This window comes from Ciconia boyciana, chromosome 7 (assembly GCF_034638445.1).
Source record: "Ciconia boyciana chromosome 7, ASM3463844v1, whole genome shotgun sequence".
Lineage (NCBI taxonomy): Eukaryota > Metazoa > Chordata > Aves > Ciconiiformes > Ciconiidae > Ciconia > Ciconia boyciana.
The window spans coordinates 24,390,425-24,406,565 of NC_132940.1; the positions used below are offsets into that span (position 1 = coordinate 24,390,425).

Sequence of the window (16,141 nt, forward strand, 5' to 3'; positions counted from 1 at the left end):
TTAAAACCAGGAGCAATGTGCAATGCTCAGAATGTTATCTAAGACTTCAAAGCAGCAGCTGTGAAGAATCAAAACTCAAAAATGAATATCATAGGAAGCAGGACCTTATCAAGTTAAATGTGAGAGTAATAGACCAAGTAACAAACCGTGAAGTGTGGGGGCATGAAATTATGATAAAATTCTTACTGAGCAGAAAAAAAAAGAACTTCCAAAAAGCAGGGGAAAAACATTTTGTAAGAGTATTCACTTTTTTGCATGTTATAAAAAGTGAGTGTGGCTCACAGAATTAATACTTTAAAGCTACGTTCAGAAAAAATGGTGAGATCTACCAGGTTGGTTTTATTTATATATATTTTTATATATACTTATACACCCATACATACATATGTATGCACATATATACATTTATATATTTTTAATATTTATTTATTTATTTATTTTATATATATATATATATATATATATATATAAAGTGCAGTTGCTACCCCAGCAATCATCTAAACTGGTGACAAGATATATCTGAACATGAAAACGGGGATCTTTCTAAATGCAGCTTGCTGTGTCAGTTACATCATTTCCCATCAGTTGAGCACACACCAGACGGAACAGTGGAATTAGCACCCACCAAAAGGATGCCTGAAGCTTCTTAAAACAACTTTCAACGTTATTGAATTCCATCAGATACACAGTTCCATCAAAAATCAAAACATTTTGCAAATAATAGGCAGTCTTTTCTGGTTTATATTGTTATTACGATCATTATGATAACATCATGAAAACATAACCTTGTTTGAGCTGACGAATGCTCCTCAAATCCTGACTTCAGCAGTGATCAGCAGCAGGAATTTATGGCAAACAGGAAGAAGTATGAAGGATTTCTTCTTTGCCTTCCCAGTTGCCAGCAATAAACTGGCTTTCTGAGCTGGACCCTCCTTCATACCTGCAGTGGTTGCTAGCTGCTGAGTGGAGAGAGAGACCCAGCTGTCATAAGCTTGATCTCAGTGACATCTTATGGCAATACATTTCACATTTTAATGACACAATAAATGAAAGGTATTTCCTTTTGTTTGCTTTAAATGTTTTTATCTGGTTAAGCCTCCTTAGACAGGAAGAAACAGAGAGTAACGCATCCCTATTTACATCCGTTATACCATTTATGATTATATAGACTTGACGTGTCCGCTCCTCCAACCTATTTTCTAAATGATGAATCCTAATCTATTTAATCTTATCATATATAAAACCATGCCGCATCTCTGGTCATCTGCGCCTTCTTACTCTCTTCTGGTTCTATGATGTCATTTTTTTATTTGGTGAGGCCAAACCCACTACTGATATTCTAGACATGAGAACAACATGGATCTTTTACAGTGGCATAAAAATGTGTCTGCTTTATATTTTGTTATTACAGGGATCAGCCCTTGAGTCCTTTTTAAAGGCTGTGCCACAGTTACAACATTTCTTCTGGCATCAAGGCTGACATAAGTGACAGGTTATATGTTACAGCAGTTAGTTCAGAAATGTCATATTTGAGTTCCTTTAAAACACTTTTTGGGTGAACATCACCTTATGGCACTTCTTATTGTTCAATATTATTTACATCTTCTAAAACACCTTCGGATGACGATAGACATTGAGAAACTTCCTCAGATAGTGAGAATCTCTCTAACCTTCTTGGTTGTGAACATCAGTGAAAACAGTTAATTTCATATTCAGTACTTTTATACTTTGATTGCCTGTCTACCCAATCATCTCTCTGGGAGGCCTCCTGCTTCTAGTGTGGTTATTTTAACAAAAAATAATTATTAACTTTTATGTCTGTAGCAAGTTGATTCTCAAAATACTGTGGTTTATATTTAACTTGACAGACTTTATGCTTTTTTTTCCTATCTTTCTCCATTGAGATGACTTACACTTTGGAAGGGTGTCTTTTCAAAATCTTCTTCATTCTGCTGTTTTGGGTTGGGTGTTGGGGTTTTTTTTGTTTATAACGTAGCTGATTTTTATAATTTTTTTTAAAAATCAATGGGTCATGTGTGATTATTCTGAGTCTGTCATACACTTTATCTCTAGCCTGCCTCCACGCTGTTTGCATTAAATCTTTTTAGCTGTTCTTTTCATTTTGCTTTTAACTAACTTCCTCATTTTTATCTGCTCACTCTCTGAAAGTTAAATATTACTGCAGTGGATTTTTTTTTATCCTTTTCCTTCTCAACAAGTATGTTGACTTTCAGTCCAGAAGTGGTTCTCTAATAACTACTTCTTGAATTGGGTCCTATGTACTACTCAGAACTAAATCAGCTTCTCTTCTTGTGGGTTGTCTGATTACTTGCTACAAGCAGCAATCATTTGTGGTATGTAAAAGCTTCATTTCTTTTGTCACTTCCTGATTTAATGCTACGTGTATTGGAGCATACTGAATTTTGCATTATCGTGTAAACTCTCTGCACAGCCAATGTAATTTCACTTACCCTGTTGCGTTTATGTCGCCATCCCCATCGTGTGGTCAGTAATACAGCCCTAGCGTTGTACCCTCCCTAGTCAGGCGTGAATTCTGTAAATAGTTGCTGGAACATGTTGATAGAATTCACTTATCTGGTTTGGCCCTAAACTTCCCTTGATATATTACTTTAATTCCCTGGGGACACTTTGTATAATCTAGTAGTACAGTGTCCCTTTGATACTCTTCCTTTCTCCAGTTTTCAGAGTCTCTCTTTTCCACCTAAGACCAAAATATTTTAAATTTTGAATGGATTTGAAGTTTTTTTATATGAGTGTGCTTAAATAAGATACAGCTCAAAACAGTTGTATAAATGAAACACTCGGAATTTTTTTTCACAAAATAAAAAGATCCTTTTTCTTGAGATTCTCTGAATTTAGAAAATTTGGTCAGATTCAACAAGAAGCCTAATGTCCATTTCCAAATCTTTCCCAGCTGGAACTTCTGCTGTTTCCACTGTTCTGCTTCTGCCATTTTTTTGTGGCCAGTAAGACTTTATTATACCTTTTCAAGCTACAGCTCATGAAATACAAGACCATTCTAGATTATACTCCAGTCATAGCCTAAACCTTGGTATAAAGCTGTTTTCTGTATCCTTCTCACTTTAAATCAACATGAGTTTTTCAGGAGAATGCAAAATGTTTTTTCCCTGCTTTGCTTGTGAAAGACCAGAGTACTCTGTTGTTTACTGGCACTAACAATATTTCCGCATTTGTCTCCTGCATAGCATTTATTTTATATTTTCACTCTATCTTATTGACTGTTTTGTGATTGCATTTATTCCCTTGTGCTGCCACATTCTATGGATAGTTTGTTCTGCAATATGTTTTGACACTCAAAGTGAACTTATTGAATTTCTCTATACTTGGTATTACAAGATAGCTTTTCTCCTCAGCAGCCATGTGTGTCTGACAGCACTAGCCCTTTTCTTCCTCCTGTTGTTTAGATCATCTTTGGCACTTATGTCCTTTGCTCCATCAGACAGAGCTGTCTAAGACCGTGCTGGGCTCCCACCCACAAAAGCCGTTTTGTCAGTCCCTCCACAGCCAATAACCTGTACCAAAAGTGCTTGATGCTCGGCGAAAACCACCTCCCAGCTGTTACATGACTTTCCTAATTCACAGTTCAATGTGAAACAAAGGATTGACCAGAACACAGGGAACATTGGTGGTTCTTTTCGGTCAACAGTTAGGCAGATAGTCTCAATCGGTTTACTGAATTTCTCCTGCAGTGGGTCCCCCTCTGATAGTACAGCTTCTGTCTCAGCAGCACAGCCTTAATCCTCCCTGAATGGGAAAAGACTTACGAGGCATCACTGCAGCACAGCTGCCACAGAAACAGTTTCTGGCAAAAAATATGGCACTTGAAGTATTGCACTGATTACCCTAATCTGTGTTTGTAGTTTTTCCCATGAATATTTGCTGACACAAAGCCATCTTGAAGAACCGGGGTAAATTAAGTTGGCCAAGAGGTTGTGTGATGGCAGGCTTTCTACTCAGGAATCAAAATAGCATGTATCCCCGTAACTGAAAAGAGCACGCATCCTGCTGTCCTGTCAAAGCAGATTCATAAAGTAGATAGTATCTCATTTGCTAAGGGCCCCATTCTCCCAAACAACTGGAAGGAACTTTCCAGTGTCCACTTTCATGACTGAGGTAGAGGAGGTGAACCCACATGACCTCAATTGGAAGGAATGGGACACTCCTGCTTAAGAGGTAAAATGTTGCTCCTTGGTGATTTTGATAACATCTTTCATAGAGAAAAAGGAAGATACAAATGCAATAGTAAGTTACAAAACAGCAAAGCTTCTTATTGTTCCCATTTTATATTACATATTAATTTTGGCTCATGAAGCTTACAGAAGATGTAAAGCCACAGGAAGATGTCACACAAAAGCTGTGTTGGGCCGGGAAACTTGGGGGGGTGGGGGGGCAGAGGAGAGGGCAAAACTGTAGTGTATCAAGAGCATTCAGGAAGACAGAAGTGTCAGGAAAACCTGCAAATGATGAACTAACTTCCCTCCAACAAGGTATCCAGTGCAATGGCCAGCAAAACATTACAGATACATACCTGAAAAGCAATGCACTATAAATAACATGTTGTATTTTTTTAAAGGGGGGCTTGAAAAATTATTCTTCAGCACTCTCTCCTCTTGCGTGACCCTGCTGAGCTGGTTGTTTGTGCTGGTTGTGGTGGCATCTGTTGCTGGGAAATGAATTGCCTCCCATCCATCACTGGTTTCAAACAACTCTATTTTTGCTGGAGCAATGAAAGAGGGTTCTAGTCCTTAAGCAGCAGTATAGGAAGGCAACGTGTCTATTACAAGATACTCGAAGTTCTAGAAATGGTCTGAGTTTTGGGCTTTTTGAAGTTTCTAATATCTAATATTCTATCAAATTTTCAAGGATTACTTGAAAAAAATCCTTTGATCTCACTGGGAGTTTCCTAGACAGAGAGTTTTCAAAACTGGTTTGGAGTCACTAAAACATCATGAGAAAAGGTCCAAATTTTAAAGTGTTGCCTAATAAACCAATAACTAAATATTTTCTCTGTCCCATTTATTTGTGGTGATATTGCTTGGGAAAGCAGAGGTGGAAGATAACAAACTTCATCTAAGCAGTTCTTTTTCTGAGAATTGAAAAATTTTCAATCTTTACAGAGCAACCAACTGCAAAATTAACAGTAGCAGGACTTCTAGTACTCTTGCAATTAAATACATGTGGAATTTCCTAAGGATTGTGCCTTTCACTCGTATGTTCCTTGGGCTGAATACAGGTTTGGCAATACACAAAATGATCATAACAAGATCATAACAATCACTCCCTTTGAGGGATTACAGGATGCTAGGTTCCTCCAGCTTCTCAGAGCTGAAATTACTAGAGAATTCAAAACTTCTGAAATCGATGCTGAGGGTCTGATATTGCAATCATGCCTCAGTGGAGGAGTTGCAAAGGGAAAAAAGACTCACTGCAGGGAGCGCTGTCATGCTGCAGCACAGATATTCTAGCAAAAGATCAGATGTGGCATTTACAGCCCTGCTCTGATTCTTTGCGAGGGAATACAGCCCTATATTTTGTTCCTGTTTAAGAGTTAAAATGTGCAGTGTAGACTGCAATTACAAGGACGTCTCTTTTGTCAGAAAAGCTCTCACACAGCTTTGATCAGCAATTAATATGACTCCAAACTTGCCCTGCATTATTTACTATCGTATCCTGCCATGCCTTCATAGGAGGCAGTCTTAATTCCCAGTCTCTGGGCTGTATTCACCTCACCTGCATAATTCACTGAGCTCTTGCTGACACTCTTCCCCTGAATGTGAGTGAGCTGCGAGCTGGGTGTAGTGTTTTGATAGCGGCAGGAGCCTGTCCCTGGCTCCCTGTCATACGGCAGCTGCACGTTCAACTTGTGATGGAGAAGAGGCAGAGAAGCCCATGGGAAAGACGGTAGCCAAGACCAAGTTGACAGAATAATTCCTTCATCCCACACGTACTCCCTGCCCAGGAAGAGATGCAGCCTGGCTGCATGAATTGCGCTGCTGGTGGGAAGCGCACACAGGCGTTGACGATGGAGGTGATAAGAGGGACTGCAGGGTATGACCCGCCCTGAGGCTGGAAGCAGCACTGTGGCCCTTCTCACCGAAAGCCTGATGCTCTTCCTTTGTGTTACGGATTTCACACTGACACAAACTATAGAAGAAATCAAAAACTTGCCTTCTTTGCTAGCATCTGATTTGATTTTTTTCTCCATTCTCAATAGTCAGCTCCATGGTAGCTAATAGCTAAAACAACCCATTTCTGGAAAAAGGGGAAACAAGAAAATTACAGGGCACATGCAGCAGACCATATGAAAGGAAAACACCAGATTTTTCTTCTCTCAAGTAATGCATGTATATTTAGATGTTCTTACAGTGAACATGTAATATACCAAAACACCACCCTGAAGTTAAGTAAAAAATAATAAATAGTATTAGAGACTTTCCTGTGCAATGTTTGCCATTTCGGGGGCAGTAGCTGCCCCTGAACTTTCTTTGCACGTTTTACTTGCTGTTTCCTCACTATAAAACTATTACCATTAATAACCATCCCAGTGATTTCAACCGGAAGGTAATTTAGACTGAACATTGCTTTGGCTTAACCACAGAATATACATAAATGCAGTCACTTGGTTTTATTTACTCTTTATGTCTAGCTGAATAGAGTTGTGCATCAAAGGAAACGGGCCTGATTCTTCATCTCTCTCTATAACCTGATCTGATCATTTCACTGCTGCAAAGTACTCACAGATTTCAATAGAAGGCTGGCTGGAAACGATCCACGCCACGTAACATACCGCTTTCCATCCAAAGGGCCAGCAGCAGTGGCGTGACTCCCCGCAGCCATGCGATCGGGTCCCCACGTGCCCCCACGCTGCCAGAGAGGGAGAGGCAGAATCACACCTCCTGCGCCTCCTTACCTAAGGACTTGCATCAAATACAGCTCAGGTGAATTCAAGAGCTAGCCTCAATGTGTAACTCCAGAGCTCACTAAACCACTCTTACTAAGAATAATTTCCCCATCATATGTGCGGTTTTCACAGAGTGTTAATAGATCCTGCTTCGTGGCCCTGCATAACCAGCTCTTTTCCAGACAAACTTAGATGTGCCATTCTCACTCTTTTTAGCAGAAAGGGCATAAAGTAGTGCACCATCAAGGCCAGTCACCACACACAGGGATACCTGGTATTACAAAAATCAAGCTGGTTACAGAAGATTACACCAACCCAGAAACTCAGTATGGAAAGAGGAAAAGAGCTTTTCAAGCAGAACCCGAAGACAACTTCACAAGGTTAATACAGAGCCCTCCAGGCTAACAGGCATCTTGTTTTCATTATTCTCTGCCCAGGAAGCATTTATCACTATGAATTCATTGAAAATTTTGAAATACAGTAAAATGAGGAGAGCAGACTTGCAGGAAAACCTCTCCCTTTGCTACAATCTGTTCAGGAGAGAAAGGAAAGGATATTTGTGTGTGTGTAGGAGAGAAAGAGGTTTGAGGCGGGGGAGTATACCCAGAGGAAATACAAATACCATTTCACAGTGGAAGTGTGAGTGTGAGAACGCGGTATCTGTATTTTATCTAATATTTGTGCAGTTTCCATCAGTGTATAAAGGAAAACGAATCCTGCTAATTTAAAACAACTACAGTGACTTGCAAAAATGTAAGCAAGCTGCTATTGAAACTTTGGGGAAAATTATTTGAAAATTGATTGCCTTTTTGACATTTAAGACAAAGGGATAGAAGTTATCTTACGTTATCCTGACTGAAAAAAAGCACTTTTTGTTACTTTTAGAACTATAACAGCATTGTTCTATTATGATGATATTTTTATTTAGCTTTTAATACCTCATTCTAAAATTTCAGAATAATACATGTTAATCTCAGCGGAAGTAGAAATAATTCAGTTTGCAAACAACAGCTGAGTGTGGGGCTCAGTTAGCAGCAGGTGCTGTCTCCAGTGCGGTGCCCAGCGCTCTGCCAGACCACAGGTTCCGGAGGATATGAAACCAGAGAGCTGCAGTTCTGACATGTGCCCCAGGACTGATGTGGGGCAACACAGAAGATCTGTTTATGGTCGCCATTCTGCAAATGCAATTACTTCAGCATTGTCTTAGCCATGCCACGAGTTAGAAAGGTTCCCAACTTGACTCTACAACCTTGCTTACAGTGAATATCATTTATCCCCAAGACATTGCTTCGCTCCAGTTTGCTTAATTGCAAAATGAGGTCCATACTGTCTCAGAGCAAGATGGAACTTCAAGATAGATGTTGAAAGAAGTATAGCAGATGTTTAATGGAGAAACAGACAGATTTCTGCAGTAAAATGCATGCCATCAAAAGTCAATAAAACTTACAAAAGGCAAACTGTATTTAACTAAGAGGATGCAAATATCCAGGATTTAAATGCCAAGCTGCAATTTGTGCCTTTAACCCAAGAGACTAGCAATAGTGCTATTAGCAATGCCATTTAATTTAAAGAAAATGGCATTTCAGGAAAGATTCCACATCCATACTTTTGTGCCACACACCTTTCAGGGCAGACTTGACAACAAGCTGCATGTTGGGACTGCATCATGCAACATGAGATCTCGCATTGCTAATCCAGCAGAGGAGTTTTACTCCTCAGCAGCCCCACCTCTTCTGGGAAATCTCACTTGTCTCTGGAATGGTTTCCTTGCATTAATTCAGCTTAGGAATTGAAATGAAAGCTGAAAAAAAGAAAAAAAAAAGAAAAAAAATCAATGAGAGGCTTAGTCAATATGACCAACCTAATGCATTAGATTGTTTTGCTCAATTACCTTTCTTTTCCATAGCTTAATTTAGATAACCATCAGGTAAAAGAGGAAAAAAATAGCTATATACAGTTAATGCAACAGAAGGTATCAACTGATTTAAGCAGCTGGCCAAAGCAGTTAGCAATGCATCTATCCCTTGGTTAAATTATTCTCCTAGATCTGCATAATACATGCATGACTGATATTTTTATCTAAAGCATTAATCCTAATGGCTGGTTAGTTGAAATACAAAACTGTTCTGAACAAATTCAGGAAGTTCAGAGAGCTGGTGTAGGTCCCAGAAATACCCATCTGTCAATACATTTTAGTGGTCTCTGCAGCCTCGTACTGAAAAAATCTAAAGACTCTGCATTTATAAAGGGATGGGTACATATTGGCAGTTGCTTGGGTTTAACTATGTATTGATATAATATTCTGAAAATTAGGAGAAAATTGTTTTCAGAATCTTAGATGTAGTAGCTCAGCCAACTACAGCAAACAGCTAACTATACTTTTTTGTGTTTTCTTTCTCTACAGGTATACCCAGTATTTCCAGTATTGGTAGTAAGTAATAAAACCAGTATTGTTTTGCATTGTCATGCAGCTTCTTGGATCTAATTTCCCAACATCCCTTTCTGTTGTAGATAATGTTTCCCTGAAAATGTGCTCTATAGTGCAGGGGCTATGTAGTGGCCTTCCTCTGTTGCATTAACACGTAACCGCATTACATGGTCAGAGAATGTCACTCCTGACAACACATCTGCCTTCAACCACAGATTTTCTGATCAGTTCTGATCAGCAGATGAAAGCTGAGTTCTATAAAACTGAGTGTTATACAGAGAATTAAGACACTGTTCCACAGAAAATACTTGTTGAGCACCTTTTCCACAAAAAAAAAGTGTTTGCTAATAACAGAGAAGTATAGCAGAGCATTAATTTTCATGCAGGTACATGTGTGTGTAAATTCGAAGAGCAAATGGAAGAGTTTATAACTGGAAGAGTTTCCATTCTTATGAAGTAGCTTAGCAAATGCAGTGTATCTGCTGGAATCTTTGCATTAACTCCACAGGCCTTTGAACTGAGCTTTACTCCAGAAAATAAACAGAATCGTGTTCCTTCACAAAAACCTGCTTTCCTGTATGCTATTAAAGGACCAAAACATTACAGTTGAACTATAACAAAACCATAACACTGTTATGAAAAGAACTAGTATATCAATGAAATAGATGCTTAATTAAACAAAACACTTCAAGGGACTAAGTGCACAGTAGCTCAGCTGTGAGTCTAGCCGAGTTCCATAGCAGAGAAGTGCACAGTCACGACACGTTAGCCGATTACAAATAAAGCAGGCAGGTGGAAATGGGATCCTGCTGCAGCTGACTGAAAGAATATTCCCCGCAGTCTCAGCTTTGCAGAGGCTTTAGACACAACTTGTGTGATGCAGGACTATCACAAGCATAAAATATCACAGTGGTAAAATACAATTTGCCATACCTGATATGCAACTGAAAAGCTTCCAATAATTTGGGTAAAACTGCCTCACTTCTTATGATGCAGGGTCAGGTCTGTCAATTTATAAATCAGCTCAGTTTACTTAAGCTCGTGAATGACACTGATTTGTTAAGCTCTAGACAGCAAGTTAAATGCCATCAAAACTAGCCTCCTTGCAAATGAGAGCAGCGTTAACAGCTGAATGCCATGGCATCTGTTTTGCAGCTTTAAATAGTGAAACAGCATCAATGACAATAACATGCAAATGAAAGCCTTCCATCTTAATAATGTAATTTTCGCGCTGTGGTATCTCCTTTGGCATTTGCATGACTGCAAATGCATAGTGATATGCTATTTTCAAAACCTTGTGTTTATACATGTATTTATAACCAAAAAAATGAACTAAATGAAAGAGAAGCTTATGTCACTGTTCTCAGGAACATTCCTGCTGTTCATAACAGAAATGGGATGAATGGGAAAATAGCTCTTTGGAGTTTGGTTGTGCTGTAGTTTGTTAGTGCTGTGTTGCATGGACTATATGGTTGTGTTTTCACTTCACACTCCATACAGCCTTCGTCACCACATCTACCATTTCTGAGCATCAGCAGATGTTGGCCTTTGAAAACTTAATAGGGAAACTCAAATACCTTTTAAACAATGGTGACCTGAAAGGATGCATTGTTGACCTCTTTGTATTTTACACTGGGGTGATTAGTACGGTTTATCTATTACAAATGGAGAAAATTCTGTTTAACATTCCATAGGAAATACAAGAGTTTCTTCAAGTCTATGCTTTATCTTTAATCTGCTGTAAATGTCTTGGAGTAATATGCGGTAGAATTCAACAAATTTCTTTGCCTACCTGGAAAGGATGAAGCATGAGCATCTCTTCATGAGCACAAGTAAATACTGATACTCTGCTTGGTTTTTTTCATGTGTTTTTTCTTAAATAGCTCAGGGGGGAAATAGTTCTACTTGCACAATGTTCTGAACATCTTTCCTATAAAATAGAAATAGCAGGATTATCGTTAAACAAGGACAGAACTCATAAATTTATCCTGGTCTCTAAGAGAATTTAACAGCAGTACAATTAACACATAAAAACAAACAAGATTAATTAGCTGTGGCTGCTTTAATGGATTCTGCATGATTTCTTCTTTTGTCTATGCTAATACAATGTTTGTGTTCATATCAGCAGAGTTTTTCCCCATCTGGGGACAGGAAGTTACTCTCAGGAGATACACTTGGGGTTTTATTTTGCCTGGCAGCAAACACTAACGGGGGCGGGGGGACGGGAATTGGCTTTTGTGTGCTTCAAGCTTTTCCTAGTATATAAGGAGGATGGGGTTGGGGCGGGGGGTTATGAAGACTAAACTGCCAGCATACAAAGAAGATGCCACTGCAAGCGATGTTCATTTAACACTTTTAAGACTGCAATGAAAGCAAGCAAAGAAAAATCAACTATATTTACCGGTGTGCACATATATGTATCATTTTCTATTCCTTTTTGACCTCAAAGGATCTTGTATTAAAGCAGCTCATCGTTAAAGTTTGAACACAAAGAAAGAGTGGTCATTAAGTAAACATCCTTTCTGATCATCTAGAAGAAAAAAAAAAATCAGAGCTTTCCCATTAAGGTCATTTGTACCTGCTGTTGTCTATCAGTTGAATAATAGGTTCTCTGGTCATTCCCAGCATTCTTGATTCCAATGCTGGCCCTTTCAGCATTTTTCAGCCATGTCTGGAAAAATACTGGTGAAAGTGTTAGCAATTAATGAGTCCCAAAACCATTTCATAATTTTAAGCAATGCTTATTTACAGTGTGTAAATATTCTGAAAACTACATTATTTTACTCGCTAAAATAATGATTGTACAACTTTACATAGACCAATGCATCAAAATGCTCATTGTTGTGACCAAATACCAAGGTTACTAATCTGTACAGGTATGCCTTCAAAAAGTTGAATCTTCTAACCTATAGCTTCTATCTTTATTCCTGTAAAGCATAACTCCACTAATTATGCTAAACAGTTTGTTATAAAGGGTAAAATTAGATACAGGATAGGATAGACATGATGTGCAAATAGCTCTGTGTGGGTGATTATCACCTTAAAGCCTGCTGGTGGCAGATGAGTCAGAGTTTAGAGACAGACCGTGCACCCAAGTGCAAGATGCAATCACGATAATCAAGTGGTATTTTCTGCTTTGTTCTCTATGGTTTTGTTCTTCTTTATAGCCAATTTCAAATTAAGAGAACTCTGTTTTTTAATGATAGGGAATGCAAGACACAAAAGTAAAAAAAAGACGACTGAGTGGGCACTCTTATTTTTTTGTTTTCTTAACCTTGAAAGATCTAGTAGGTATTTTTCTGGAACTAAAATAGTGCCAGGATGAGTGTAGCTCTATTTGTTTTACATACTTGTTATGAAATTTCAATGTGGTAAATATATATCTTAAAAGGTTGTGAGAGCAAATACTAGCGGATTTTTTTTTCTTTTTTATAACAACACGAAGTATTTTGGACCTGATTTTGCCCCCTTGCGGTAACTGAGAAGTTCTCTCATTAAATTTACAGTCATGGGATCAAAGCCATTACAATGCCAAGCTCTGGACTAGAGTATATACACAACACCCACATATGTCAGTAGGATATAAACATCCATAACTAGGTTGTACATTATTTTTCTATTATTATTTGAGGTTTTACAGAGAGAGCTGTACTGGTGGGAGACCATTAAGATGTTTATCTCCTTAGAACATTTAAATATTGTCTTCAGAATATATGTTATTTTGGACATACTAGCAAAATGTTCTCATTTCAGTTCAATTTTATCCAGAACTGACTTTTTAATACATAATACTGTTAATCAGGCTCCTGGTCTAAGGCAATGACCTTATCTAAGTAACTGATTATAATATCAAGCCAGTAACAGTATTTGTTTTCCCTCCTTTACTCTAATACTTTGAAGCACGCGGAATTTTTCACTTTAACAATTAGATTTTCCGTTATATTAAAATACTACTGGGCTGAAAGAAAATACTGATACCCTATGTGGTATAATGCACTCATCTGAACACTGGATCTGAGAGAAATTTAACATTCCAAATAAGAGACATTGTGAGTAGTTTATTTACCTGGCCGGATTCATAACAAAGCCAGTTTTCTTCTGTATAACTAGGATTTCAGCCTTGACGTTCAGTAAGCAGAGCGCCTGCGCTGAGCCCAGTGCTGAGCAGAAACCGCCTCTGTGCGGAGTGATTTCTCGCGCAGGGTCAGCAACTACCAACGCTGCTCCAGGGAGCACTGGCAGGTTGTTGGGGTGGGATTTGGGTCAGCCTTTGTTTCAGCTTTTGTTTTGCCAGATCCACCAATTTAACAGATAAGAAGAGCCATTCTCACCAGTCTAGTAGACATGGCCACTTACAGTTGCGTATTGTTTCTCATTCTTCATCCCAGTTTACCTTCATCGTTTTGGGTTAGTTAAAAACAGTGTATCAGTCAAATTGCCTTTTCAGTGTTTTTTTTTTTTATTTGCTGTAATATACGGGAAGTTACTTAGTTCACAGTTATCTTTGGTTTAGCCATTAATAAACAATCAAGTGATAGGACACTATAGAAAATAAGGTATCAACATTTCAGTAGGTACCACGGTACCCGTGCAAAACACGTTGCACTTGCAATATGCAAGTTTAGCTACAGTTACTCAGGGAAGTTTATAGAGAGCAGACATGATCCACGAAGATATTTAAAAATCTAATTATCTATAAAGCTTGGGGAGAAAATGCTAGGAAAAAAATGTACTTCTATATTTTACCCTCTCCTCTTTTTCTTTCTGTCCCTTAGACATGTAATCAGTTTATTTCATGGAGCATAAGGGAAGAATGAGGTTTCCAAATCAGCATTCTGATTTTTAAAAAAGATCTTGATTTACTGTTCTTCATCAGTTGTGAATTACTGTACAATAATCCTAGTCGACCAGCCAATTTCAGCATCTTTGTAGGAAAAAGCAGAATCAATCAAAATAAAAAGGAACAACCCCCGCAAACTATCAACAGAATAATTTACTTTTTTTTGTCATGAGAAAGTACCTAAATATTTCCTTCCAAAAATACTTGAATTCATCGTGCACTTTTGCAAATGTTTTAGTGGAAATACTTACAATTGAAGAATACTCCCTCAGACCTCATTAGTTTGAGAATTAGCCAACACATTTGTTCAAATCAGGGGACTTTTTTGTGATAGCTAAAAGTTTCCAGAGCTGGATCATTGGATTTTTTTTTAAAAGCCTCTGAAAAGATCACTTACTTTTACTCTAAAACAACAAGTGGACACGTAAAGGACTAATTGCATTTAAATTCTTCCAACAGTTATAAAAGCTGTTATGGCTGAGGAGCTGCCATAAAACAACCACATCTTCACATTTATGCAGAATTCTCCTTTCTTCAAAGGAACAGGTATGAAACTTCCTACATTGCTCCAAAAAAGATTGCCTAACATTGGCCAAGTATTTTTTTTTAATTTAATACAATAAAGGGGTGATTTTTTCTAAAAAACTCTTTCAGCATTTCTTCCCTTTTGTTGAGTTAGATTTTGCAGTGGTATGAAAGTGCTGAAAGGCAAATTTTATGTGCAGTAGGTTATCATGACCTCAAACTGACCTAATGAGATAGAAATGCTGGTATAATGATAGCATGATCTTTGCAATAAGTGATGGAATATGATCTGATATAAACACACCCAATTATTCCAGTAGTTACTAAATCTGCCATTGATTTCAGTGAGCATTATTTTTTATTATTCCTAATTTTTTGTCTGATATTAACAACTAAACCCACTGTCATACATATAACTCCACTGTGCTCAGCAGACATCTGTATTTTAGAATAGATATTTACTCTCAACTACTCATGGTTTAAAACAGGCAGTGGCAAAGCCAGTTTTCTATGACTAGAAACATGGAGTTCAACTAGAATCGTTAAACTTACACTGACAATTTTTTTAATGCTTTTTTGTGTTTTAAACAGAACTTGAAGGAAAGTTAAAAAACATCTTAAACAGAGTCTCTCACTAGGGTTCCTTATTGTTATTATAAATTAAATAAGTAATGATAGCTGTCAACACAAGTGCTCCCTGTCTGCCATTAGAGTGAGCATTATTTAAGACTTACTGATTTATTATTAGTAATTTTCAGCAAATGCATTGTTTGTGGACCGGGTCAGTAGAAACAGTTTAGGAGATGAAAATACGCTAGTCTGCCATAGAGCGCAGATGCCCAGGCAGCAACGTAGTCTTCATACGCTCCATCACCTGCGCTCTTCATCCCTGAGGAAGGATAGCCCCTCTCAGTGGGAATACATTTTAATTTTACTGCCAGCTCAGTACTTTGTTGGAGTGAGAAAGCAACAAAGTGCTGATTAATTTCTGCCAACATCACGACAGGTTTTTTTCATGTGCAGCTGTCTGGTTGGAAGCAGGCTGAAACTACGCGTTCATTTCCATTATTTCCCCAATCTGAAACCAGGATGTAGCCCATGGTACAGCCTGCAGTTCCAGTGAATATTTGAGACAGATTTTCTTCGTTTAAGATCATAGCTAATTCCAATACTGTATATCCAAAAAAAGGATTGGGAGAAAAAAAAAAAGGAAATGATCATACGCCTAATAAATATCATGCAATCAGTTTCTCCTTACTTGATGAAAGTAAGATTTTTTTCCCAATAGTTATTTTTGGCATATAATTGGCTTTGGAACAATAGTAACTAAAAGTGCAAAAATTTCCAATGCAAATATAAAACATCATATCTGATTTTCTGCTCAGTCATATAGCTCACATACCTC

At 38.0% G+C, this 16,141-nt stretch overlaps 1 protein-coding gene across 4 annotated transcripts in view; it reads left to right on the plus strand.

The window, feature by feature from the left end:
- NTNG1 (netrin G1) overlaps nt 1–16,141 on the plus strand; it is a 160,607-nt gene that overhangs the window by 99,507 nt on the left and 44,959 nt on the right. For all 4 annotated transcript variants that reach the window (XM_072868144.1, XM_072868141.1, XM_072868142.1 and 1 more), the window contains one exon: nt 9,348–9,374. In XM_072868144.1, the coding sequence (XP_072724245.1) occupies nt 9,348–9,374 (27 nt within the window). The remainder of the gene's footprint in view (nt 1–9,347; nt 9,375–16,141) is intronic.